The following is a 27,951-nucleotide window of genomic DNA, read 5'->3' on the forward strand; positions in this document are numbered from 1 at the left end:
AACAGGTAGTGTAACAAAAAATGCTTGGCATACAACTTGACAGCTTATTTAAATAGCAACAGGTCTTAATAAGACCATTAAAAATACAGTGAAGCACTGGGATTCATTTCTACAGGAGTACAAGTTGTGTTCAACTTGTAAAAAACCTTGGAGAAAATGAGGACAGCAGATGCTGGAGATCAGAGTCGAGAGTGCGTTGCTGGAAAAGCACAGCAGGTCAGGCAGCATCTGAGGAGCAGGAGAATCACTGTTTCAGGCGTAAGCCCTTGAATAAAACCTTGCTGAGCTCACACTTGGAAAGGCGTACACAGGTCTTTGTATTACAAAATTGAACATAGCATAAAGTAAATTTACAGGATGATGCTAGGAGTGATGAGTTGGAACTATCTGTAAAAGTTGATTGGGCTGAGATTCTTTTCCCTTGTAAAGAAGAGGACTGAGAGTCAATTTAATAGAGGTTTTCAAAATTCCAAATGCATTTGATACTTTGTATTTTGTCACAATCAGGTAGCTCCATAAATACTTTTCAAGTTTGTGGATCAAAGTAAAACACTACATTTTGGGAAGAATAATTTATACCAGCATGAAGTTATACAATGTACTTAACGCAATAGAGAATATTCTAATGTAACAATTTTTTAACATTTCTTTTCTTTCTAGAAACCCTACATATTCAATATACAAGTAAATTGCACGTATATCATGAAAAAGTGTATCATGAATGGATGACAGAAATTGACAGGTCTGAGGTGGGTATATTTATTAAAGTCATGCAATGTTGAAGTGACTCCCTCAGGAACAGGTTGTTGAATTGTTCAAACAACAAATTGGGAGGTACGGTCTATGTATTATTGTTCAGATCAGGAGATCTTCTCTCTATATAGGCACACGTGTCTCCTTTTGTGCATTGAAGGCAAGGGGAAATGTTTGATTCCATTTTTGGCAGGACAGACTTGATGGGCCAAAGGGCCTCTTCTCTGATGTATGATTCTGTGTTTCACAACATAGTGGCTGAGATTGACTGGAAATTCCAGTGTTTTTCTGATTTGCAAATGAGTATCAGTTTTGATTAGAAGTTGACTTCTATTGGAAGGATTGTCAAAAAGAACAATAATATTCATCCCAGCATAAATTGAATGAAGTGTGAAGGGTGATTAAAGATTTTGCAAACTAGAAAGAAGAATTAGAATAGACCTTTTAAGAGTACATTTAATAGTTCAGATAAACTGGATTTAAAGAATTGGAATCTGTGAACAGAACTGGAAATGCATTGAAATTGAATCTGTAATAGATATTAACAGTGTATATTTATATAGACCATATGTAATAATAAAGGGTTCCAAGGGATGATGGGGATTGGTGGCAGGATAAATAATGGAAAATATTGGAATAGCCTACCAAGCATAATAATTCCGTAGAATCAAAAACACTGGGGCCAACTAAAATATGACAAAATACTGTAATGGCACACTTGGTGCATCTGGAATGAAGTTTGTGAATTGAGTGACTATTTATGCCCTGAGTTTTCTCATATTTGTACCTTAAAACATTTTACACAATTTAAAAAAAAAAAGAGGCTCTATGCCATCTCGAAAAGAAAAGGCCAGATAGTCTTTTTTATATAACATTCTTTGCTGCACTACCTTGCCTAGATTTCGCTCATGGCCTGCAGTATTAGCAGGGGGCTTGATTTCATAGTAGAAGCGTGGGGAATGGAGGGAGGGTAGAATGATGAAATACTTCCAGCCCCATGACGGCAAGCAGGCAAGGGTGGGTCAGAATATAGCAGAGGAGCTGCTGTGGGGGTGTTGCTGGCCCGCACATTCCTACTGCGTTTCTTTTGGCAGGCAGGGATCCAGGTGGTTTGCCCACAGCATGGAAAGGGCAACCAATTGAGCTGTTTATAGACCCAATCAGGTCAAAATTTTCATGGCATCGTGGCATTTTGCTGCTGGCATTACGAGCCCTGCTGTAAGAGGGTGCCATCAGCTCCATTTAGACAGCTTCGGGGTATCATTAAACTCAGACACTCAACATCACATAGCAGAGGTTGCTGTAGAAAAGACCCATACAATGGACCCGAGGAGTTTCCCTTCAAGTTTGAGGTGTTTAACCACATCGCTCTGAATAACTTTAACTTTTAAAGACATGCTTCCAAACCAGTCTGCTTCCAGGTATCCTCGAGTCTTCTCCCTGCCTCAGGAATCCCTGCCTTTGCTCACGGAGCTGCCGAAGATTAGATTAGATTACTTACAGTGTGGAAACAGGCCCCTCGGCCCAACAAGTCCACACCGCCCCGCCGAAGTGCAACCCACCCATACCCCTACATTTACCCCTTACCTAACACTACGGGCAATTTAGCATGGCCAATTCACCTAACCTGCACATCTTTGGACTGTGGGAGGAAACCGGAGCACCCATAGGAAACCCATGCAGACACGGGGAGAACGTGCCAACTCCACACAGTCAGTCGCCTGAGGCGGGAATTGAACCCGGGTCTCTGGCGCTGTAAGGCAGCAGCGCTAACCACTGTGCCACCGTGCCGCTCACAAGCTCCAGACTGCATCCCGCAGGGGGGCGATCAGCAGCGAAATCCTGCCCACCATCCTTGATGGGAGGGTGAATGTCACGGTAGCTAATTTAGAGGCTGCACAGCAGAAAAATGGCTTTGTTTGGTGCATTGTTGGTAAGAGCAGGCTTAGCTTCCCAATTTCGGATTGCGAAACCCCGGGGAAAATCCACCTTGGTGTTTCCAATGCAGACTATTTCACTCAAAAGTCTGATTTTAGCTGAACTCCAAATTTGAATTTTTCCCATTGTTCAAACCCTATTGGAAGTGTAGGTGGTATACTGATTTAAGCAAGCAGCCGTGGTCTTTGCATGTTCCTGAGGTAACTTACTTCTGTGTGAATTTATACAGTAAGGTATGTACATTGTGTTGTAACTTTTATTACTCTTATTGTATAACTATAAATAGCCAGTTTATTTTATATCAATTTACTTTCTATCGAAGTGGTTTGGTGGGTGCTGTTTACACAACAGGGCAGATTTCAAAGCATCAATGTACAAACGCCATTGATTTACAACACATCAGTGAGGAGACCATAATCAGTGTGAGTGAAAACAGCATATGAGTGAGCCAAGTTAGTATAGCCAGGATGTCAGAGGAGGAAAGAAGACCTTTAATTAAGGTTTATTGCAAGGAGTAAAGTCTGCAAAGGGAGAGGTGAGTGCAAGAAGATAAAAAGTGTAGATTTAGAGACCAATGAGTCCAGCAGTGGAGTGACTTTACAATCCATAACTTGACATGAGTGCAAGAAAAGCTGCCAATAGATGAGTAGGATTGGTGAGTATTTCTAGTGTTTAAGGTAAAAGTAGTCTTTTTTTAAGTTTTAAGTTATTTTCTTCTCTCCTCTTCCTAAAAATAGTTAGGTATAAGATTGACACAGGTGTTTTTATTTAAAAAGTTATAATAAATTGTAAAGAGCAATAGAATGGAGAAATAGTAAAGGGAAAGCAGGAAATGGCAGAGGAGTTGAATAAATACTTTGCATCAGTCTTCACAGTAGAAGACACAACGGTAGCATTCCAAATATACTAAACCATCAAAGAGAAAAATAAAACAAATATGCTATCACCAGAGAAAAAGTGCGAGAGAAACTAGTGAGGTTCAATCAAATGTCTCTTCGACTTTATGGGTTGCATCCTTGGATATTAAAGGGAGTAGGAACAAGGATAGTGGTAGTAATCGTCCAAAGCCACAGAGGGCTGGAAACCTGCCAGTGTTACATCCTTCTTCAAAAAGAGAAGAAAGCAAAAATCAGGTCACTATAAAATTGTTTGCTTAATAACTGTTGTCGACACCACAGAGGAATCTGGTCGTCCCTGTGCAAGAATTACAGAAAGCTAGCATCCAAGTGAATCAGGTAAAAGGCAAATGGAATGTTGGCCTTTACTTCAAAGGGAATGGAGTGTAAAAGTAGGGAAGTCTTGTTATAACTATTTAAGTCTTTGGTTAGACCACATCTAGAATACTGTGAACAGTTTGTTTCCCCTTATTTGAGGAAAGATAAAAGGCATTGGCGACAGTCCAGAGAAGTTCACAAGATTGATCCCCGAGTATGGATGGATTTTCCTATGAGGAGGGGTTCAGTAGGGTTAGGCATGTACAGTTTAGAAGCAGGAGAGGTGACCTCGTGAAGATAGATAAGATTATTGGGGGCTTGAAAGGGTAGATGTCGAGAGATTGATTCCCCTTGTGGAAAAGTGTAGGACTAGAGGGCATTATCTCAGATTAATGAGTTATAGTTTTAAGACAGAGATGAGGAAGAATCTCTTCTCTCACGGGACAATGTGAGTGTGGAATTCTTTACTGTAGAGTGCTGTTAAGGCTGGGCAATTAAACATATTCAAGGCTGACAGAGACAGATTCTTAATCGGTAAAGGTATCAAAAGTTGTGGGAAAATGCATGAAAGTGGGATTGAGGATTATCAAATCAGTCATAATTTAATTGAATTGTGGAGCAGGCCAGATGGACCACAAATGGTCTTACTTCGGTTTCATTACAGCAATGCTGCTGAGATTGAGTCAGGCAATCATTCATTACTCAACTACCCAGTTCTGATATTACCTGAAAGTGGAAGTAGAACTGTTGGTTCCCATGATATTCTGTGTTACCCTTTCACTACATCACAGCAATACTGATGATGACAAAGGAATTCTTTTATTTATCCTTGTTTGTTAACTTTATGCAGTTTTAGTCCACATGGTGTGACTTATTCTTAATACCCTCCGAAGAGGCCTATTAAGCTAATTTTAAAGATATCAGTTTCAGAAGGCCCACCAACAGGATTGGGAAATAAATATAACTTTTTTTCAGCATTTTCCATCTGTTGAGAACAGACATTAAAAGAAATAAAGATTTAAAACTTTACCTTCCCAAATAGCCCATTAAAAGGGAGTGAAAAATTTTGATTTACATTCTTCAGTAGTTACAAGCTGGCCAAAGTACATTATACAATTTTATTATGTTTTCAGATACAGATGTTGGAGTTGCTGTACTGTGTCGGGTTAGTTTCTGCATTATTTATACTGGTCTTTGTTCTATCTTGTGCTTCAGGAGATACTTGTGAAGTCAAAGGTGTGTACAAGAGAAGAGGCCAAACAGCTAATAATTTCTGACTTTCTTCCAATTATTGGCAAGTTACAACGTGTGTTTGAAAGTGAGCAATCCAGCGTCGATGTAAGTGTTTTATCTTGAACAGGCACTCTTAGTAAAATGTTCATGGTGATTGAATAAATAGGCGGGGGTGTATGGGCTGGCAGACTGGGTGGTCCCAGTTGGAGATCGTGGGAAGCATGTCAGGAAATAAATTTAAGGCCAGCTCTGACTGAAGGAATGAAATTCTTCTTTTTCTAGCAACTGTGAAATTACTTTGGCAAAGTTGCATGGTGAAATGGGAAAGAGACAGGAACTTTAATATACCATGCTTTTATTAAAGGACACAAATTCAAACTAATGTCTCTCTTGAGAGCTACTGTCCCAAGCAATACAGTCTATTTCAGTATGGACTATTGGAGTTCAGGTCTGTACTTTGAATTCCCCACACAATGAGCTTCTGATTTCGATCATGCCATTCATGGCAGTTCCCCAGTAAAAAAGAGGAAAAGATCTGAGGCAAAGTGTTTGTTCAATGTATTTTATCAGTACCTTTCAACTTGCTATATGCAATTTGAAGTAATCTAACATCTTACTATCATTGGAACTCCTTTGGCAGAAGACAAAGTGCAAATAAGATGATAAAATATATGTTGTGGTAACATCTTGCATTTGAGAGTATGAATGGAAGTACATCTATCAAAAAAAAATCTTTTAATGTGTTTATTGGATGTGGGCAATAGTTGCTAGAGAGCACGTATTGACCATTTATTCCCAAACTACCCATGAGAGGTTGTGGTGAGCTGCTTTCATAACCTGCCAGCCACAGTGGATAGGTGCACCAACAGTGCTGTCAGAAAGAGAGTTCCAGGATTTTGACACAACAACAGTGAAGGGACAGCAATGTAGCTCCATATCATGGCATGTGTAGCTTGGTAATGGCAAGATATAATTGATCTCAGAACCATATTATGTAGACAACTGGGCTAATGCAAATCACACCTGAAGGCATTTATTCTTGATGGAATATGTTTCGGTGAGTACCCAAGTACTTGCCATATCTTGCTGCAGTGGACGTTCCTCACCTGTAAATCTGGTCTGTGCAATTTAAGAGAGGAAGTGAATCATCAAAGCAAAACCCTGTCACACGCATTAACTTTTCAACCAGTGATTGAGAACAAATATTTCACTCTTCTAAGTTATGGATGTGCTCAGGCCCTACTTGCAGCCTGAATAAGGTCAGCAAACTCAGCACATAGAATCCTATAGTGCAGAAAGAGGCCGTTCAACCCAAATGCTCATATGAAGAGACCACCCCATCCCCTAACTCCATATGGGGATTTTTACCATGGCCAATCCATACAACCTGCACATCCCTGGCCACCATGGGGTAACTTTTAGTATGGCTAATTGTTATGAAGGTGTAGAAGTGCACTGTATCTTTATGAGAGTTAGAAGCAACAGAACTACCTGACAGCACCAAGTGTTCTGAAAAAAGATGCAATACAACTTTTTGGTCCAGCAGTTAGTGTAGCTGGTTGCCTTGAGACAAAAACAGATTCAAATTAGGCCACTCAGTTTAAATTATACTCCATAAAATACCAAAGTTAGTACCTAATCTCAACAAAGATTTCACCTCTGTGGGTAAGGTTTACTCAGATCAGGGAGAGAAGGACAATATAATTTTGAGAGATATAAGATCTAACCAGTTGCTGATAGTAAGGGGATGAACGAATATACACTCTTTCTGATCTGTTACCAGAGAGTGTGGTAATTTGTGGGGTAGATGGACAGAAATTTAGCGTTCCCCTATGTAAGATCAGGTTGGAGTGCCAACTCAAGATTGGGGAAGTTACAATGGGAATGATTGACAGAATGTTAGTTCGAGGAATTCAATTTGATCTTGGGAATGATTTGACAGGATCCAAGGTGGGAGAGACACCCCATGTTGTGGAAGACCAAAAAACTGAGGAGTTAAAACAGAAATATCCTGGTATTTTCCCAGACTGTGTGGTAACCAGATCCCACTATCAAAAGTCACAGCACAAAACGAAAAGTAATGAGAAAGATGAAGCAGTTGAGGTTCAGTCAGCGGATACCCTGTTTGACGTAATGGTACAGGAAAAACCTGAACAGGGGGAGGGTCAAACCAAAGTGTTTAGTCTTGAAAGACTAAGAGACTTGCAACAGCAAGACAAGATGTTAAAAGATATATATATATGTGAACGCATACTCTGAAAAGGAGGCAGAGAATATTCCAGAGTGTTATTATCTGAAAGACAGAATCCTAAGTCTGAAATGGAGACCACGGCAGGTTAGTGCAGAGGAGAAATGGGCCGAAGTGCACCAGATTGTGTTGCCAGCAGCATACAGACAGGAGGTGTTATGTGTAGCACATGAACTACCTGTAGGAGGTCACCTAGGGGTACGAAAAACTCAGGCTAAGGTACAAAAACATTTTTACTGGCCTGGAATGCACAAGGATATGGTGAAATTTTGCAGTACATGTCATACATGCCAAATGGTAGGTTAGCCACAGGGGGTAATAAATTGAAGAACCAATTCCCGCATTTGAAGAACCTTTCACATGGGTTATAATCGATTGTGTAGGTTCCCTCCTGAGAACTAAATGTGGGAACCAGTACTTGTTAACCGTAATGGATGTGTCTCCCAAATTTCCAGAGGCAATTCCATTACGGAGTATCAAGGTAAAAAAGGATATTAGAGGAGTTAGTAGCTTTCTTTACATGGTATGAGCCACCCAGAAAGACTCAGTTGGTTCAAGGGTCAAATTTTATTGCTAGGATGTTTTAGGAGGTTATGGACAGCTTCGGTGTACAGCATTTTAAATCTAGTGTGTATCATCGTGAATCCCAGGGAGCTATAGAAAGATGGCATCAGACCTTGAAGACAAATTTGAGAATGTACTGTCAGGACTACCCGAATGATTAGTTTGCCATTAGAGTTTCCCCAAATGAATCTACTCAGTTCACTCCCTTCAAGTTAATGAAGTGAGAGGCCCTTTGAAATTAATTAAAGAAAAATTGACAGGACCAAAGTCTGAGATCTCACACTTAGATTATGTACTGGAGGTGAGGGAGAGATTAAATTGAGTAGGTGAGTTAGCTAAACAGTACCTAAAGAGGGCACAGTGTAGAATGAAGCAGGTGGCAGATAAAAGCTCTGAGACTGAGATGTTTTCCCGAGGGGATGATGTGTTAGTACTGTTACCAGTGATAGGAGATCCTTTCAAAGCCAGGTTTAGTGGTCCCTATCAAATTGAGAAAAAGATGAGACAGGTGAAGATAGTAGATAGTAAAGATGCCAGATGGGAGAAAGGTATCAGGTATGTCATGTGAATGTGTTGAAACATATACTAGAGAGAAAGAACTGGGGAAATAGGTGTTAGTTTCTGCCCCGCAGAGTAAGGAATCGAATCCAGATGATGTAGTTTTTGAGGTGTCTCAAAATAGATTAAAAAATGAAGAAGTCCTTGAGGAGTGGGATAGTTAGTAAGCTACCTGTCTCAGGAGCATAGAACACAGTTGAAAGACTTGTTACTGCAATACAAGGACATATGTAAGAATCAGATGGGAGAACTAAAGCTATTGTACATGAAATAGCGTTAGGGAATACTGCCGCGATAAAGCAACACCCCTATTGGCTAAATCCTTTCAAAGCCAGATGGGTCCAGCTGGAGGTGGAGGCCATGCTCAATGAGGACATCATCAAACCAAGCCAGAGTGATTGGAGTTCGCCGATCGTCTTTGTTCCCAAACCAGATGGGACTCAACGATTGTGCGTGGATTATTGGAAGGTCAATGCTGTTACAAAATCAGACTCATATCCAATTCCTAAATTGGAGGACTATATCGAGAAAGTCTGACAAGCCACTTGGACTTAGTACATAGTCACTGGCAGATACCTTTATCAGAGACGGCAAAAGAAATTTCTGCGTTTGTAACCCCAAATGGCTATATCAGTTTAAAATGATGCCCTTTGGAGTGAAGAACGCTCCCACCATTTTCCAAAGACTCATGAACAGAGTTGTGTCTGGGTTAATGAACTGTGTGATCTGTTTGGACGATGTAGTGATCTTTAGAAAGTCCTGGAAAGATCACATGATACAGTTGGTAGAGCTCTTTGAACAACTATGAGAAGCAAAACTGGTGATAAACTTAAATAAAACTGAATTTGCGAAAGCAGAGGTCACATTCTTGAGACATAACATCGGTCAGGGAAGGTTGACCCCACAGGACGCAATGATAAAGGCCGTTGAGGAATTTCCACGAGCAACCTCGAAAAAAGAGCTGCTTCGATTCTTAGGACTCAGCGGATTCTATCGGAAGTTTGTTCCAAACATCAGCAATGTGGTGGTACCGTTAACTGATTCACTGAAGAAGAATACAAAGTTTCAGTGGACAGAACCATGGCAGGAGGTATTTGACCATTTGAAATCGATTTTAGTCACCAAACCAGTTTTGGCTCCACCAAACTTTTCAAAACCTTTTAAAGTCACCATTGATGCTAGTGACATTGGAGTTGGAGCTGTAATTCTACAGGAAGATGAGGATGGGATTGAACTGTCAGTTGGTTACTTTACGAAGAAAATCAACATCCACCAGAGGAAATACTCCACAATCGAAAAGGAACTATTGAGTTTGGTACTGGCCTTACAGCATTTTAATGTGTATGTCATGAACAATGTGTTGGAGATGGTTGTGTACATGGATCACAATTTACTTGCATTCTTACAACGCTTTAAAGACAAGAATATGAGACTATTTTATTGGAGTCTTATGTTACAGACTTTTAATTTAAAAATCGTACATGATGCGGGTCATAAGAATGTAATCGCAAATGTGTTATCATGGATATAACTGATAAAGTTTGAATAAGATTTGTATTTATTTAATGTTATATATAGGTATATGGGAAGACATTAAGGTAAACATATATTAAAGTTATCTGCATGTTAGGGTAATGTGTTTAAACATGCAAAAAATAAATGAAGACATCTTTTCATTATGATGGTTCATTTTTTTTCTTAAGGGGGGAGGTGTTATGAAGATTTAGAAGTGTACTGTACTTTTGAGAGTTAAAGCGACAGAACTACCTGACAGTACCAAGTGTTCTGCAAAAAGATATAATGTAACCTTTTGGTCCTTTTAGTACAGCTGTCTGCTACACTAATTTGAATTAGACCAATCAGATTAAATTATATCCCGAAAAATACCAAACTCCAATCAAGTTTGAATTTAGTATATTGGCTATCTTAAAAGCCAATGACACAATTCAATGCTTTGGGGATAGAACACCGGGGAAATTTAAACAGTTGGGAGGAGAACTGCCAATCCAAAGACATCTGCACACTGCCCAGAGAATAGCTGTCTTAAAGGTACCTTTATCGATCAGTAACCTGTGAAGCAGAATCCCCAAGAAGAAGAAAAGAAGACCGGAATACAGAGAAAACTGAAAGCTGCCTGGTTTTGATATAAGAAGTGTTGTTTTGTAAATCTAATCGGGAGTGTTATCAGACTAGCAATATAGAAGGGAAGGTAAAAAATAGATTAGAGGAAGGAGTTGTAATTAGTTCATTAATTATTCTCATTTATACTTTAAGAAATCAAGTTAATTTTTACTTTAAATAGTTCTTGGCCTCTCAAATTACTGCACAGGATAAATCTTTTCTGTGTTGCTGCTTTAAATTAAGCAGGAGGGTTTACCCTGTGTTGTAATGTAATCAATTAACACCTTTGGACTGAGGAAGAAACCAGAGTACCCAGAAGAAACTTACACAGGGATGGAAGGAACTCCACATAGACCATTGCCCAAGACTGGAATCAAACCTGGGTCCCTGGCACTGTGAGGCAACAGTGCTAACCACTGAGCCACCGTGACACCCGAAGCAAAGAAAGCACAGACCAGCAATCAAACAAGCAGGCAAATTGCTAAGGAATAGGGAGACAATGATTTTTCAGAGCAAATCATTAAGTTGTAAAATGCCATCAAGCTCATCGTAATGTTTCCATGCAGCTCCCACAGTCTCAATGATGTAACTCTTCTTCCAATTGTTTTACATTAACAGAAACACATGGAGACCTTAGACCAGCAGATGCACTTTCAGTGTAAATGGATATATTTGTTTATCAAAGAAGCCACTCAACTGTGGGAGATGCATCAAGGAAACCTAGATGACCAGGAACAGCAGCTGAAAGAGCAGATAGATGACTATTGTAAAAAACACGACAAATTGAACCAGGTAGGAAAATGGTCCTGCTGCTTCTTGTAGAATTACACTGCAACTCAGCATAGCAATGTAAAGCCAACATTATAGAAACCACAAAAACTTTCTTTCCATTGAAATGAATGGAAATTTAAGGATTGAATTTTCTCTTTGGGAGCAGGAAATGGAAGTGAAAACTGCTTCTGGGTTCCAAACTTACCATGGGGATGAAAGATTTTGACAGAGATGGATCTTTTAATTGGTGTAGAAACCACCAGGCAGCAAGTGGCTGCTGTTGCATGCAGTTAGGCAGGAAGGATACTAAAACTACCTCCATCAACAAAAGAAAGGCTTGTTGGGCTCCTTTAATTGGCTCTTCATTTGTTTAATCAGCTGCCTGATGCATGGCAGTAAGTAGCCTTGCCTGTCCTAAAATAACCAGTGCTAGGTACCTGGGAATGATGTCTGGAAACTGGCAGATTGGCCAGTTCTGTTCCTGCCCTCAGCAGAATCTGAAAATCCAGCCCAAACGTTTGATAACACAGTCCCCCAGATTCATAATGCTGGTTTTACTCTCTGCAGTAGATTTAAAACTACCACCATTATCTTATTCTTTTGTAAAGTGAATCTAGAATCTCATAAACTAGGTGAGCGCTGTCAACAGTTACTTCCCTTCAGTTAACTTTGCTGGTATAGAATAACTGTAAATGGCTCCATTGGCTCTCTGATGCATTCTTGGAAAAATTTACTAAACAATTGTTAGATCACATGTCCTTTTTATTTTATAAGAATCATTGTGTCATAGTGATTGCATTGATTTATTTAATCCTTCTTGTGCATGCTAATTTCATGGAACTGCCAATTCTCATGGAATATTCTTAACTGTCAGCGTTTTAAATTAAACTGCCCATAACATCTCCAGAAAATATAATCCTAAGGATTAAATGATGGTCAGAAGTCATCAATACAGTCATCTAATTTTGGTGCATCTACAAACTGGTTAAGCTTCACTCTCATTACTTGTCATCTGACTATGATAAGAAGATTATCTTCTCATTTATGGACATTAGTTATTATCCTTGTTTCCTGATTGACAAGTTAATAAGAGAAGCACTTTACTGACATAAGCCATTTTGAGGCCATGAACTAATTCACACGTTGCTGACAAACTGCAGGTTCTGTTTCGGAACTAGATAATTGTAGGAGGATGGGGAATCAATCATCTCTTTCCTAAAATGCCGTGAATGACAGTTGGAATTGGGGAAGAGTAAAATTTACAGGGGCTGCATATGGGCTGACAGTGGTTTGCAGTTTTTGTTTGCTGGCTGTGGTGGTAAGATGATGAACACTATATAAAAAAAATGTACCATTACCTCGACTGCTTTTGAGCAGCCTCCATCAGTCGCTTTAAAGATAATTGATTCAAGCCAGACTAAAGGTTAGAATGTCTGTCACATACAGTCCACCTATTTGTACTCAAAGTTGCAATTAGGCACATCATACGACTTTGACTTGCATATTACATGTGCCCACAGGCCTGAAATAGTCAGGTGGTCCACCCAGCCCCTGTAGAATCCTACCCAAGGCAGTGACAGTCAGAGCAGTGTTCAGTTTGTGATTTGTTCACTTTCAGATTTGCTGCCACTTTGCTCCCACTGGGCAGAGGAAATTGAAGTTGAAGAGCAAATCTTGCTTATCCTTGGGAGAAGATAAAACTGCAAGAAACATCTGAATAGTTTTCTGGTTGTCCTGGTTCTGGGAAATGCACTCTGCAATATAAATAAAATGGCTTAGAGGGAAATATTCAGAACCTAACTGGTTCAAGTACATCAGAATGTTGAACGGAATCTTCAGTAGAATTTTGTCTAAGTAGAACCTTAACTAAAATTCAAAGTGGAGTTGCGTCTTTTAGTTGCTATAACACAAATCAAATTCCCTAATCTAACCAATTACTTTCTAGATGTGTTAAAGACTAGAAATTGTCCAAGACTGAATGTCAAACATTATGTTTTTAAAGGATCATGTGTAATATCTGTTGACCATATTTAATTAGTATATTTTTTCTTATACTCCCTGTACAAAAAGAAAACTTGAAGATTTTCACTCCAGGTATTTTATATAAAGTTCACGTGACTTATGTTTCAATTAAACCTATAATCCTCCACTAGACGAGGGAAGCAAACCTAGATATGCTGATTGACCAACTAAGACAGAGGGACTCAGAAGCAGAACTGAAATCAGATCTCAAAAAAGCCAGATGCCTGCTGGATGGTATTAAAAGAGGGTGAGTATTCCTATTTTGCAAGGTTCCTCTTAAGACAAGTTTCTTTGTTTTTCCCTTTGGTAGGTCTCTCAACCAGATTTAACACTCTTCACCTGAAATGGCATGTTCTCAAACCACACCAAAATCTCTGCCAGTTAACCAATAGTTCTGATGCACAGAGAAAGTTGTGTTGATTTCAAATATTGAGATTCCTTCCTGTCGGTTGTTGTTTCTGACTAGTGTAACTGGTGTACCAATCTATAGTAGTCACTTTCAAATGAATGATGAACGAGGAAACTTTAGATTATGCTTGGAGAATTATTTGCTCTGTGACAGTTATAAATCACCACCAGTGTCCCGCTCCGAACTTCCCAGCCCCCACCATACTGTCACCAGTGTCCCGCTCCGAACTTCCCAGCCCCCACCATACTGTCACCAGTGTCCCGCTCCGAACTTCCCAGCCCCCACCATGCTGTCACCAGTGTCCCGCTCCGAACTTCCCAGCCCCCACCATGCTGTCACCAGTGTCCCGCTCCGAACTTCCCAGCCCCCACCATGCCGTCACAAGTGTCCCGCTCCGAACTTCCCAGCCCCCACCATGCCGTCACAAGTGTCCCGCTCCAGACTTCCCAGCCCAAGCCAGGGGCCACTACCACGCATAAACAAGCGTTATGCAACCTCCAATGCCATGGGTTCTTATCTTATTAAATAGCCTAATGTGTGCCATCTTATCAGCCATCTGAAAATCTAAATATATTGCATCACTGCTTCCCCTTCATATATCAACTTGTTGTCTTCTCAAAAAAGATCTAATAAATTTCTCAGGTATGGTTTTCCCTTCATGAAGCCATGTTAACTCTGTTTGACCATATTTGTATCACATTAATTCTAATAAATTCCATGTAACCATGCAACAATTCTCTGATGAAAGTGTCACAAAGCTATTCCCTTTTTTGTCTAAAAGCTGATCAAGGAGACTCAGTCCTTGTGTCTTTACAGAGGGGCAATAAACCAGGCCGGGCTCCGATCAGTCCGGTTTGGTACAGAGCTAAAAGGATTTTGAGAGGCCTTTTGTTTATATGTAAACAGATGAGACTTCAGGCCAAAGTGGTCATGTTTTAGAAGTGATCTGTGTAATGAAAGGGGAGTGGTCAGCTCTTTAGCTGACCTGAGTTGAGCAGTTTTAGTTCAGTCTTGAACTGGGGAGTTCAACAGGGAGCTGTGTGTGAAAACTCTCTCTCTTTTCTGCCTCTCAACTTCAATCTGTAAGCATGTGTTCCATTTATACTGGTTTATAGAGGGAGTTTGCTTATTGAAACTGTTGTGTATATTTGGAACAGCATAATTACGTCTAGTTGGATAGGCTGAGTTCTGTAGTGGTTCTTTATTCTGTTCTTTGTGTTTCATTGTGTAACTTTGTGAATAGATTTTTGCCTGTTTTAAAATCTAATAGTCAATCTAGCTAACTTACTCGGAGTGACTTTCACTGTACACTTACCGAAACAAATTGCAAAGTTAGGTCTAGGGTTGCCCGACTAAGAATGTTTTGAGTGGTCTGGTCTAGTCCATAGCAGAACGTTACCAACCTAAAGCATTAACGCTGTTTCTTCCACTGAGATTGCCTGACCTGCTGAGTATTTTCAGCATTTTCTCTTTATCTTTCACATTTTCAGTATATGGAATAGTTTGCTTTCATGTCATGCTGTGACCTGTTTTAACTTGGGTTTATTCTATACACAGATATGAGGCCTTTTACCAAAAGCAGACGAAAATAGTTCATGATTATCCTACCACAATAAGAAGAGAGCTGCTCAGATTCAGTGCTGCTATCAGTAAATATTTTGATGTTATCGAAATTTATAAGCCGGTATGTGACCTCCTCAACCGTGTAACACAGTGACAAAAGTAATAAGATATTGGGGGAAATATTTTCTTCCATTTTATATTCTTTGACAAAAGTCGATATAAATATCAAGAAATATCACCTGCTTTATACTCCAGTATAGCGAAGGAAGAAGTATCATGTTTTCATAAATGCTGTTCAAATCAGATATATATATCTTTTTCCTGCACATTTATTCACTTTTCTCTTATCTCAGGAGTTGTTCCAACAGGATACCAAAAATTGTATAAATGCCATTCTGTAATTGACGTCTTGAGATATGACAGATCTAATCTAAAATGAAGTCAACAAATGTGTCCTGCAAGTCCATCAGCATTAGAAAGGTGTTGACATAAATTAGCATTTCACACAAAGATCTTTTGTCGAAAAACTGGAATCTTAATAGATCACTTTTTTTTGCTCTTTGCAGAAACTGATAAACTGGTATTGACAACAGTTTTATAGCTACCTAGACTAGACCTCCTCCCACCTTGCCTCCTGTAAAAACACCATCCCTTGTTCCTAATTCCTCCACCTCCACGTCATCTGTTCCCAGGATGACCAGTTTCACCATAGATAATCCCAGACGACCTCCTTCTTCAAAGACCGCAATTTCCCCTCCCACATGGTCAACGATGCGCTCCAGCGCATCTCCTCCACTTCCCACACCTCCACCCTTGAATCCCACCCCTCCAATTAACAAGGAAAGAACACCCACCCCCGCCCCCGGTCTTCACCTTCCACCCCACCTGCCTTCATAGACAATGCATCATCGTCCACCACCTCCGCCAACTACAAACAGACACTACCACTATGGATATATTTCCCTCCACAACCATATCAGCGTTCTAGAGAGACCATTCCTCCACAACTCACTTGTCAGATCCACACACCCCCCACCAGTCCTCATCCCATTCCTGGCACCTTCCCCTGCCACCGCAGGAAATGCAAAACCTGCACACACACCTGTCCCCTTAACCTCCGCCCAAGGCCCCAAAGGATCCTTTCACATCCGACAGAAATTTACCTGTACTTCCACAAAGGTCATCTACTGTATCCGTTACACCCAATGTGTCTCCTTTACATCGGAGAGACAGGACACCAACTTGCGGATCATTTCAGAGAACATCTCCGGGACACCCGTAACCATCCAACCCCACTACCCCGTGGCTGAACACTTCAACTCTCCCCCCAACTCCACCAAGGACATGCAGGTCCTGGGCTTCCTCCATTGCCAAACCCTAACCACCCGACGTCTCGAGGAAGAATGTCTCATCCTCTGTTTTGAGACCCTGGGATCACATGGGATTAATGTGGATTTCAACAGTTTCCTCAATTCCCCTCCCCCCAAGTTATCCCAGTACCAGACCTCCAGCTCGGCGCCACCCTCTTGAGCTGTCCATCGTCTTTCCCATCTATCGGCTCCACCGTCCTCTCCAACCTATCACCTTCCCATCTGCCTTCAGCTACCTATCTCATTCCCAGCTACCTTCCTCCAGCAACCCCCCACTTCCCATTTATCTCTCAACTCCCCCCCTCCCATCAGTCCACAAATCTCATTCCTGATGAAGGGCTTATGCCCGAAACATTGACTCTCCTTCTCCTCATATGCTGCCTGACCCGCTGTGCTTTTCCAGCACCACACTCTCGACCCTTGACAACAGTTTTAGTTATTTTATGTTTGAGAGGTGACTTGATTGAAACGTATAAGATTGTGAGAGGTCTTGACAGGGTAGATGTGGAGAGGATAATTCCTCTTACGGGAGAATCTGGAAGCAGGGCTCACTTTAAAAGCCAAGAGCTCCCCAGTTAAAACAGAAATGAAGGAAAATTTATTATGTCAGCGCATCGGGTATCTTATAACCCTCTTCCTGAAAACATGATGGAAGCAGAGTCCTTGAATATTTTTTAAGGCAGTAGTAGGTAGATTTTTGTTAGCAAGGGAGTGAAAGGCTATCGTGGTAAGTGAGGATGCAAATTTGAGTTTACAATCAGATCAGCTATAATCTTATTGAATAGCAGAATATCCTCACGGAGCTTATTGGCTTACTCCTGCTTCAAATTCCTATTTTCATATGTAAAACCTACAGGTGGCAAACTACAGCAATAGGTTGCTGCCTTAAGGTGTATCCAAAGGCAGAGTGCAAGATAAGGATGGGGAAGTGAGTGAGTGCATTCATGGTTTGAACCACCTGAAAACACAACATCAGTTTCAGCATATATGTCAACAACACGTTGTTCTAGAATCGTCGTGCTGCCTTTCCAACATCCAGTATTGGATGAGCAGAAAATGTCTACAAATAAAATTTGGAAAGAATGTAGTCACTGTTAACCCATGCCACAGACTCTCTTCCTTGTCCACAATTTCCACTCAATAACCATTTTAAGCTGAGTAAAACCATTAGTAACAAAAACAGACATTGCTGAAAAATTTCAGCAAGTCTGGCAGCATCTGTGGAGAGAAATCAGAGTGAAGATTCGGTGTCCAGTGACCCTTCTTCAGAACTGATGTTAGCTAGGAAAATGTTGCATTTTATACAAAGGATAGTGTCCAGGGAGGGATTAAGGAGTAAGCAAGAGATGGAGGTAGAGCCCAAAGAGAGATAAGAACAGTTAGACAAATAGAGGGGTAGATAATGGTCAGCCTAGGAGAATGAATGGCTGCTAATGGGTCTATTAGTGGTTAATAATGGGTACTGTGCAATAGTAGACCATGTGATGACAAGCCTGGTGTGTGGGGGTTGGTGTAAGGACATGGGAGAAGATGCCTCAAGTCCTCAATGTGTTGAACTCGATATTGAATCCAGATGGTTGTAGAGTTTCCAGGTGGAAAATGAAATGCTGTTCTTCCAGCCTGTGGACACCATTGTGGACATAGTGGCCTGATACTCCATGGTGGGGATCATGATCCAGGGGGAGATAGGAGGAAGTATCTGAGATCTGGCGCTCAGCCTCTGCAATGTGGAGATCAATCCACCAGACAACAACTACACTACCCTTGTCAGCAGGCTTAATAGCAAAGTCAGATTGAATTTGAGGGAATAGAGTCCAGTCAGTTCACTGGGTGACAGGTTGGAATAGGTAAAGGGGATAGAGAAATCGAGTCAATCAATGTTACTTTGACAGTTCTGGATGAACAGATCGAGTGCGGGTAAATAACCAGGGGCAGGGAGAAGGGTCCAGGTGAAGGAAGGGTGTTGGAGGTGGGCAAAGGGGTCTGTAGATAGGGTGAAGATTTTTGACCAAAGAAATGGGCATGGAGGTGAAGGTGACGAAAGAAGAGTTCAATGTCATGTTGTGCATGAAATTCATTAAGGTGGGGACGCAGAGGGATAACGCTGAGACTTTTGCGAAGGACAGAATGTTCAGCATCGAAGAGCGGAAGGTCAGATGCAATAGTAATTGCACAACAAGAAGCGGGGTTAGGAGAGGGAATTGAGTCAAAGGGAAGGGGATGGAAAAAAGTGGGTATCTCTGAGTTGTTGCATCTTGTATTCCTCAGTGCCTGAAAGGAAAAAATGTTTATTGCTAACATGCTTACATGGAAACGTTAGGGTACCTCATCCACAACAGTCACTACCTCAATTCATCTGGTGATTTCCCCTGCCCATGTCCCTTTCAAATCTTTGTCCTCTCACCTTAAAAATATGCCTCCTAGTTCCGAATTCCCCCACCACGTTAACCTTAGCCACCAAAGCTATGTCATATCCCCTTTTTGCATTCCTGATTTCCCTCTTAAGAAGGAGAAAGTGAGGACTGCAGATGCTGGAGATCAGAGCTGAAAATGTGTTGCTGGAAAAGCGCAGCAGGTCATGCAGCATCCAAGGAGCAGGAGAGTCGACGTTTTGGGCATAAGCCCTTCTTCAGGCAGAAGGGCTTATGCCTGAAACGTCGATTCTCCTGTTCCTTGGATGCTGCCTGACCTGCTGCGCTTTTCCAGCAACACATTTTCAGCTTCCCTCTTAAGAATGCCTCTTCACCCCTTTACACTCTTCAAGAGATTCCAGTTGTCTAAACGTAATATATGCCTCCTTCAAAATCTTTATTCATTCATTGTTCCCTATTCTTACCAGTCTTACCCTTCTCTCTAACAGGAACATAATGTCTCTGAACTCTCATTATCTCATTTTCGAAAGCCTTCCACCGCCAGTCAGAGGTTGGAAATTTAAAATCCCTTGGATCTGCTGAGTATCTCCAGAATCAGATTTTCAACTCCTGCAATGTTTTCATTTTTTTTTGTCAAATGCCCCAGGATGTTATGCAACATTGCACTATACAACTAAAATGTGCATAATTTTCTGCTGGTCAGTTGAATTGCACGTCTTCCTAACTGATTCCTCTGGACCCATAAGACATATTAGTACAAATAGACTTGTAATTATACAATCAAACTTTTGATTTGTGGTTTTCATTTCAGTCCTTTTCAGACACTGTATTCTAACATTGGACTGTTCAAAAACGATAAACAAGGCAACAGTGGCTGATTTTAAGCTCCATTACTTTACTGTGTAATGGGACTTGCACTGTGACACTGCACTAATAATATGCATTTCCATTGTTTTGTAGTACAAACCAAAAATAATAATAGCTGCTGCTACAGCGGTTCCCAGTCTAGTTGAAGGTATGTTTGTTTCATAAGATTGATTTAAAAATTTATCAAGATAGGATCGAGATAAACACCTTGATATTAATAATGAATGTACTCCTATATTCAAATTATAGCTTTCTGACTAGCATTTTCTTAAATACAGTTAACCTGTGTCAGCTTAATCCTGTAGTAAGGCAGATAAAAACAATGCCATGTTAAAGTGTTAATATCTTCATGAGCTTGACTATACCATTGTAGCTTTCAGAAGTAATGAGCAATATAAGCTAGCATCAATTATTTGATTATTAAATTTGCTATACAGTTATAAATAGACACTTTCAAAATGCCTTTGCTACATTAGAGTGCAGGAGGAAATTCAATATAGATTACAAGTAAGAAAGAATATTTTGAACTGCACCAGCCAGATGTGAGCAAAAGCATCAAACACCTCACAAGCCAGTGGATTTTAAAATAAGGATTTAGACAAATGATAAGACAGTTGACAAAAAGCACATCCCAGGAAACTATAGACCGGTGAGGATGGCGTCGGTGGTGGCAAGTTGTTGGAGGGAATCCTGAGGGACAGGATGTACATGTATTTGGAAAGGCAAGGACTGATTCGGGATAGTCAACATGGCTTTGTGCCTGGGAAATCATGTCTCACAAACTTAATTGAGTTTTTTGAAGAAGTAACAAAGAGGATTGATGAGGGCAGAGCGGTAGATGTGATCGATATGGACTTCAGTAAGGTGTTCGACAAGGTTCCCCATGGGAGACTATTTAGCAAGGTTAGATCTCATGGAATACAGGGAGAACTAGCCATTTGATACAGAACTGGCTCAAAGGTAGAAGACAGAGGGTGGTGATGGAGGGTTGTTTTTGAGACTGGAGGCCTGTGACCAGTGGAGTGCCACAAGGATCAATGCTGGGTCCACTACTTTTTGTCATTTATATAAATTATTTGGATGCGAGCATAAGAGGTATTGTCAGCAATTTGCTGGTCACACCAAATTTGGAGGTGTAGTGGACAGTGAAGAAGGTTACCTCAGATTACAACAGGATCTTGACCAGATGGGCCAATGGGCTGAGAAGTGGCAGATGGAGTTTAATTCAGATAAATGCGAGGTGCTGCATTTTGGGAAAGCAAATCTTAGTAGGACTTATACACTTAATGGTAAGGTCCTAGAGAGTGTTGCTGAACAAAGAGACCTTGGAGTGCAGGTTCATAGCTCCTTGAAAATGGAGTCGCAGGTAGATAGGATAGTGAAGAAGGCGTTTAGTATGCTTTTCTTTATTGGTCAGAGAATTGAGTACAGGAGTTGGGAGGTTATGTTGCGGCTGTACAGGACATTGGTTAGGCTACTGTTGGAATATTGCATGCAATTCTGGTCTCCTTCCTATCAGAAAGATGTTGTGAAACTTGAAAGGGTTCAGAAAAGATTTACAAGGATGTTGCCAGGGTTGGAGGATTTGAGCTACGGGGAGAGGCTGAACAGACTGGGGCTGTTTTCCCTGGAGCATCGGAGACTGAGGGGTGACCTTAAAGAGGTTTACAAAATTATGAGGGACATAGATAGGGTAAATAGGCAAAGTCATTTCCCTGGGGAGTCCAGAACTAGAGGGCATAGATTTAGGGTGAGAGGGGAAAGATATAAAAGAGACCTACGGGGCAACTTTTCCATGCAGAGGGTGGTACGTGTATGGAATGAACTGCCAGAGGAAGTGGTGGAGGCTTGTACAATTGCAACATTTATGAAGCATTTGGATGGGTGTATGAACAGGAAGAGTTTGGAGGGATATGGGTTGGGTGCCGGGAGGAGGCACTAGATTGGGTTGAGATATGTACATCTCTGTGACTCTGTGACTCTAAGTAAACTTACTCCATCATCAGGGAGACTGGGAGTGAGTCAGAGTCTTGACAGTTCAGACTGGATACAGTGCATGACGCTGCTGAAACATAGTGAAATACAGCAATAGCTTGGATTTGCTGGACACAGAATGTCCAAGTGTTTGACTTCAGATTATTAATTATTTTTCAAATTTAATTGCCTTCAAATAAAATTGGATTTTTGCAGTGTATTCTTTAAAATACTATTTATGTGGAGCATTTAATCTACACAACAGGTCCACTGACCCTATCACAATGCTATTATTTATGTGCAAACATTATTGGCATCTTTATGGGTCTTATTGCAGTTGCAGTTTCCCAGTCCGAAATAAGTGAAGACATTCATGAAGATGTTCTGGATGAAAGTGAAAGGAGTTTAAGTGTGGCGGACGAACCTTCAGAACCATCAGGCATTCTTAAGAGTGTAAGATAATGTGACGACTACCAGAGTTTTTAATTAAACCACGAGGTTCTTTTTTTGTGTTGCTGTCTTGCCACTAAGCTGGTGTAGCTATTCATGGGGATGGCTGTTTACTCTGGGGCCAGGGAAATTAATAGACTTGAGGCCGACCTTCCACCCCTAAATGTAGAGAAAGGCCCACCTCTGTGAACTACCAGCTAATGGAATGGCTATCCCAGCAGTACCACCTGAAATGCTGGCCACGACTGGAAATGCATCCAGGTTACATTGGCATTTGTCAGTAGAGTCACCTTGATAGATGCCAGACTGGCAGTCCCCTATGAGGGTGGGGAGTGTATAGTGCTGGAATGAAAAAGGCATTGGGGAGGGAAGGAAAATGTGACCTTGAGGAAAATGTTTGGTGTCCTCTGATAGCACAGAGAGGTGCAGAGAAAGTCCCTCCTACCTTGCCCATTTTACAAAACCAAACAGTGAAAGCAACTGGGCTTCACACTTGGCACCATCTTCCATTGGTCAGAGATAAAATCTCAGCAATGTTGGGATAAAGTCCTTCAACAGTAAATGGCACATTGGAAGGTGGGTCTTCAATGCCTCTCACCTGCCTACCAAGCCATCCCGGAGAGTTGGAGTAGCAGAAGAGGAAAATTTCACCAGATTCTGCAGTTCCCACTTTTTCTTTATTCATTCATGGGTTATGGACATCTCTGGCAGGTCAGCATATGTTGCCTCTATTTGTCTAAGAGTCAATAGACAATAGACAATAGGTGCAGGAGTAGGCCATTCAGCCCTTCGAGCCTGCACCGCCATTCAATATGAGCATGGCTGATCATTCCTAATCAGTATCCTCTTCCTGCCTTATCTCCATAACCCTTGATTCCACTATCTTTGAGAGCTCTATCCAACTCTTTCTTAAATGAATCCAGAGACTGGGCCTCCACTGCCCTCTGGGGCAGAGCATTCCACACAGCCACCACTCTCTGGGTGAAGAAGTTTCTCCTCATCTCTGTCCTAAATGGTCTACCCCGTATTTTTAAGCTGTGTCCTCTGGTTCGGCACTCACCCATCAGCGGAAACATGTTTCCTGCTACCAGAGTGTCCAATCCTTTCATAATCTTATATGTCTCAATCAGATCCCCTCTCAGTCTTCTAAACTCAAAGGTATACAAGCCCAGTCGCTTCAGTCTTTCAGTGTAAGGTAATCCCGCCATTCCAGGAATTGACCTCGTGAACCTACACTGTATTCCCTCAATAGCCAGAATGTCTTGCCTCAAATTTGGAGACCAGAACTGCACACAGTACTCCAGGTGTGGTCTCACCAGGGCCCTGTACAGCTGCAGAAGAACCTCTTTGCCTCTATACTCAATCCCTCTTGTTATGAAGGCCAGCATACTATTAGCCTTCTTCACTACCTGCTGTACCTGCATGCTTGCCTTCATTGACTGGTGTACAAGAACACCCAGATCTCTCTGTACTGCCCCTTTACCTAAATTGATTCCATTTAGGTAGTAATCTGCCTTCCTGTTCTTGCTACCAAAGTGGATAATCATACATTTATCCACATTAAACTGCATCTGCCATGCATCTGCCCACTCACCTAACTTGTCCAGGTCACCTTGTTGTCTCCTAACATCCTCATCACATTTCACCCTGCCACCTGGCTTTGTATCATCAGCAAATTTGCTAATGTTATTGCTGATACCATCTTCTATATCATTAACATATATTGTAAAAAGCTGCGGTCCCAGCACTGGTCCCTGTGATACCCCACTGGTCACTGCCTGCTATTCCGAAATTGAGCCGTTTATCATTACCCTTTGTTTCCTATCAGCCAACCAATTTTCAATCCAATCTAGTACTTTGCCCCCAATACCATGCGCCCTAATTTTACTCACTAACCTCCTGTGTGGGACTTTATCAAAAGCTTTCTGAAAGTCCAGGTATACTACATCTACTGGATCTCCCTCGTCCATCTTCAGAGTTACATCCTCAAAAAAAACAAGAAGATTAGTCAAGCATGATTTCTCCTTCATAAATCCATGCTGACTCTCTCCTATCCTGTTACTCCTATCCAAATGTGTCGTAATTTCATCCTTTATAATACACTCCAGCATCTTTCCCACCACTGAGGTCAGACTAACTGGTCTATAATTTCCTGCTTTCTCTCTCCCACCTTTCTTAAAAGGTGGTATAACATTAGCTACCATCCAATCCTCAGGAACCGACCCTGAATCTATCAAACTGGAAAATAATCACCAACGCAGCCACGATTTCACGAGCCACCTCCTTCAGTACCCTAGGATGTAGACTATCAGGCCCCGAAGACTTATCAACCTTCAGACCTAACAGTCTCTCCAATACCAAATCCTGGCAAATATAAATTCCCTTAAGTTCAGGTCCTTCAGCCACTGTTACCTCAGAGAGATTGCTTGTGTCTTCCCCAGTGAACACAGATCTGAAGTACCCATTTAATTCTTCTGCTATTTCTTTGTTCCCCGTAATATATTCCCCTGTTTCTGTCTTCATGGGCCCAATTTTAGTCCTAACCATTTTTTTGCCTTACACATACTTAAAAAAGCTTTTACTATCCTCCTTTATATTATTGGCCAGTTTACCTTCATACCTCATTTTTCCTCTGCGTATTTCCTTCTTAGTAATCCTCTGTTGTTCTTTAAAAGCTTCCCAGTCCTCAGTTTTCCCACTTATCTTTGCTATGTTATACTTTTTCTCTTTTAACTTTATATGTTTCTTAACTTCCCTCATCAGCCACGGCCGCCCATGCCTCCTCCTGGGATCTTTCTTCCTTTTAGGAATGAACTGATCCTGCAACTTCTGCATTATACAAAGAAATATCCACCATTGTTCCTCCACGGTCATCCCTGCTAAGGTATTGCACCATTGAACTTTGGCCAGCTCCTCCCTCATAGCTCCACATTGCTGTGGGTCACATGTCGGCCAGATCAGGTAAAGTTGACAGTTTCCTTCTCTAAAGGACATTAGTGACCTAGATGAATCAACAATGGATTCATGGTCATCATTATACTCTTAATTCAAATTCTACCATCTGCCATGGCGGAATTCTGGGTCATTATATGGTGTATCTGGATTTCAGCAAGGCGTTCGATAAGGTTCCCCACAGTAGGGTATTATACAAAATGTGGAGGAATGGGATTGCGGGAGACATAGCAGTTTGGATCAGTAATTGACTTGCTGAAAGAAAACAGAGGGTTGTAGTTGATGGAACATGTTCATCTTGGTGTCCAATTACTAGCGGTGTACCGCAAGGGTCGGTGTTGGGTCCACTGCTGTTCGTCATTTTTATAAATGACCAGGATGAGGGCTTAGAAGGGTGGGTTAGTAAATTTGCGGATTTGCAACATAACCTCCCATTTACAGTTGCAAAGGGCTGTGAGGTACTGATATGGAATCCTTGCCACACACACTGCAATAATGAAAGCGAAAGTGAACTAAACCAATACCACTAGGCAATTGCCTCCCCTAATATTGCCTACCCTCCCATGATATCATAAATGTCTTTGTAATATAAGTCACTGTCATTTTTTATTATGTTCTAGGAGGAAGGAGCAGAACTTTCAGGCCAAGAACTAAGCTCTCATATTCAAGGTGTGTATTTTAAACTGAAATGACTCTTGTCATGAAACTTCTATAAAGTTCAGACTGTAAACTCATATTTATTATTCTGTGCAACAAATCATCATTAAATCAATACTTGTTGCTTTCCGACCATGTACAGAAGTAAATTAGACAGTGGATTTCCAATTTGAAAGAAGAATGTACTTCAAAACTTTCTTTACTTTTTATCTCCTTTTGGATATTTTTATTGGAATGAATATTTGTATGCATAAGAAATAAGCACTTATTGCAAATTTTATGCAAGTCAGCATAAAGAATGTACTGAAGCCAGCAAAGGAGCTAAATTAATCAACTCATTTAACTTGAGCCAGTCACTGAAGCAGCCAGGTTTAATTGTGTTTCACTAGTTCACTTCACTAGTGTTCATTCAACCTTTTCCTATCATTTGATCCCACAAATCCTCCCCTCGTGTCCTCACCAACTTGATCATCTCAATTTCTGTCAAGTAAAAGCTTATATTCTTAATATTAAGTATTCAATATAGACGACTAATTTATTTGTTTCATCCCAACTTCTTAATTGTCAAGTTGAAGGTGTTTACCATTGCTGTTATCACACCCAAGCCTGGATGGTACACGTCTGTAGGTTCGGACTGCTGGGATCACAGCCAAGTTTGTTCCAGCCTCCGGCTACATCCACATGGAATCATATTCCGACAGGCGTCATTAGATTTTTCAGTGTAATAAAATACAGTGAAAAGTGGGAGATTCAATTCGTTGTTCAATGAGAAAGGGCCAATTAATTATCCTGTTGCAAAGGAGCTTCTAGGGAGTAGATAAAAGAATTTTGCATTCAGTTTGAAAATGTTGTTCAATCTGAAACTAAGGTCTTCAGTCTAAATTATGAAGGGGTAAATTAGCATTGGAAGATTGAGGAACTAGGTTAAAAGATATTAGCATGGACAGATAATGCCCAGTTTTTAAAGAATTCATACTTGGTTTACAACAAATTTGCATTCATTTGATGCACAAAACCCCAGCAAGAGTATATTAGATTCAAGGAAGGCTGTTATAAAGTTGCCAAAGTAGCCGTAAGCCTGAGGATTGGAAGCATTTTAGAATCCAGCTAAAAAAGACCAAAACTGATAAAGAAGGACAAAATAGAATATGAAAATAACCCAGCTAAAATCATAAAAATGGACTGTAATAGCTGCTTTAGGTACAAAATATAAAAAGGAAAGGATTAGCAAAGACAAATATGGAACCACTACAAACAGAAACAGGAGAATTTTAAAATGTGAATAGGAAATAGCAGGGAAACTGAACAAATACGTTGAAGTTGATTTTTGCTGCCAGGTCAGGTGTGCAAAGACAAGAAACTTCCTTGTTCTGTGAATCTGACCTTTAAAAATGCTGACTACACTCCTCATTTTTCGTCTGGGAGACAGACAGGATTAGAAGTGTTGGTCAGGTGACCTGGACAAAGTTGAGGATGCTGCCAGTTGATTTTGTTTTAATTTATTGGTGGGACTTGGGCGTTGCTGGCTGGCCAGCGTTGATAGCCCATCCCTATTTGCCCTTGAGAAGGTGGTGGTGAGCTGCCTTCTTGATTTGCTGCAGTCCACTCTCTATGGGTCAACACACAGTGCCAGTAGGAAGGAAGTCCAGGATTTTGACCCAACGACTGTGAAGGAACAGCAATGCGTTTCCAAGTCAGGGTGATGAGTGGCTTGGAGGGGGGCTTGCAGGTGGTGGTGTTCCCAAGTAGGTGCAGGTTTTGCAATTCCTGCAGGGGCAGGGGAAGGTGCCAGGTGGCTTGTTTTGGGGAGTGGACCGTAGTCACAGAGGGAATGGTCTTTGCGGAAAGCAGATAGGGGTGGGGAGGGATTAGATTCCCTATAGTGTGGAAACAGGCCCTTCGGCCCAACCAGTCT

The 27,951-nt window shown here is 41.1% G+C and overlaps 1 protein-coding gene across 1 annotated transcript in view; it reads left to right on the plus strand.

The window, feature by feature from the left end:
- The window catches only part of ccdc180 (coiled-coil domain containing 180), a 127,254-nt gene that overhangs the window by 41,773 nt on the left and 57,530 nt on the right, over nt 1-27,951 (plus strand). Inside the window, exons 12-19 of the mRNA XM_072565760.1 lie at nt 661-749; nt 5,121-5,243; nt 11,248-11,421; nt 13,554-13,669; nt 15,389-15,515; nt 20,097-20,151; nt 22,315-22,430; nt 26,000-26,048. Coding sequence (XP_072421861.1) covers nt 661-749; nt 5,121-5,243; nt 11,248-11,421; nt 13,554-13,669; nt 15,389-15,515; nt 20,097-20,151; nt 22,315-22,430; nt 26,000-26,048 — 849 coding nt within the window. The remainder of the gene's footprint in view (nt 1-660; nt 750-5,120; nt 5,244-11,247; nt 11,422-13,553; nt 13,670-15,388; nt 15,516-20,096; nt 20,152-22,314; nt 22,431-25,999; nt 26,049-27,951) is intronic.

Source organism: Chiloscyllium punctatum, chromosome 49, assembly GCF_047496795.1.
Source record: "Chiloscyllium punctatum isolate Juve2018m chromosome 49, sChiPun1.3, whole genome shotgun sequence".
NCBI lineage: Eukaryota > Metazoa > Chordata > Chondrichthyes > Orectolobiformes > Hemiscylliidae > Chiloscyllium > Chiloscyllium punctatum.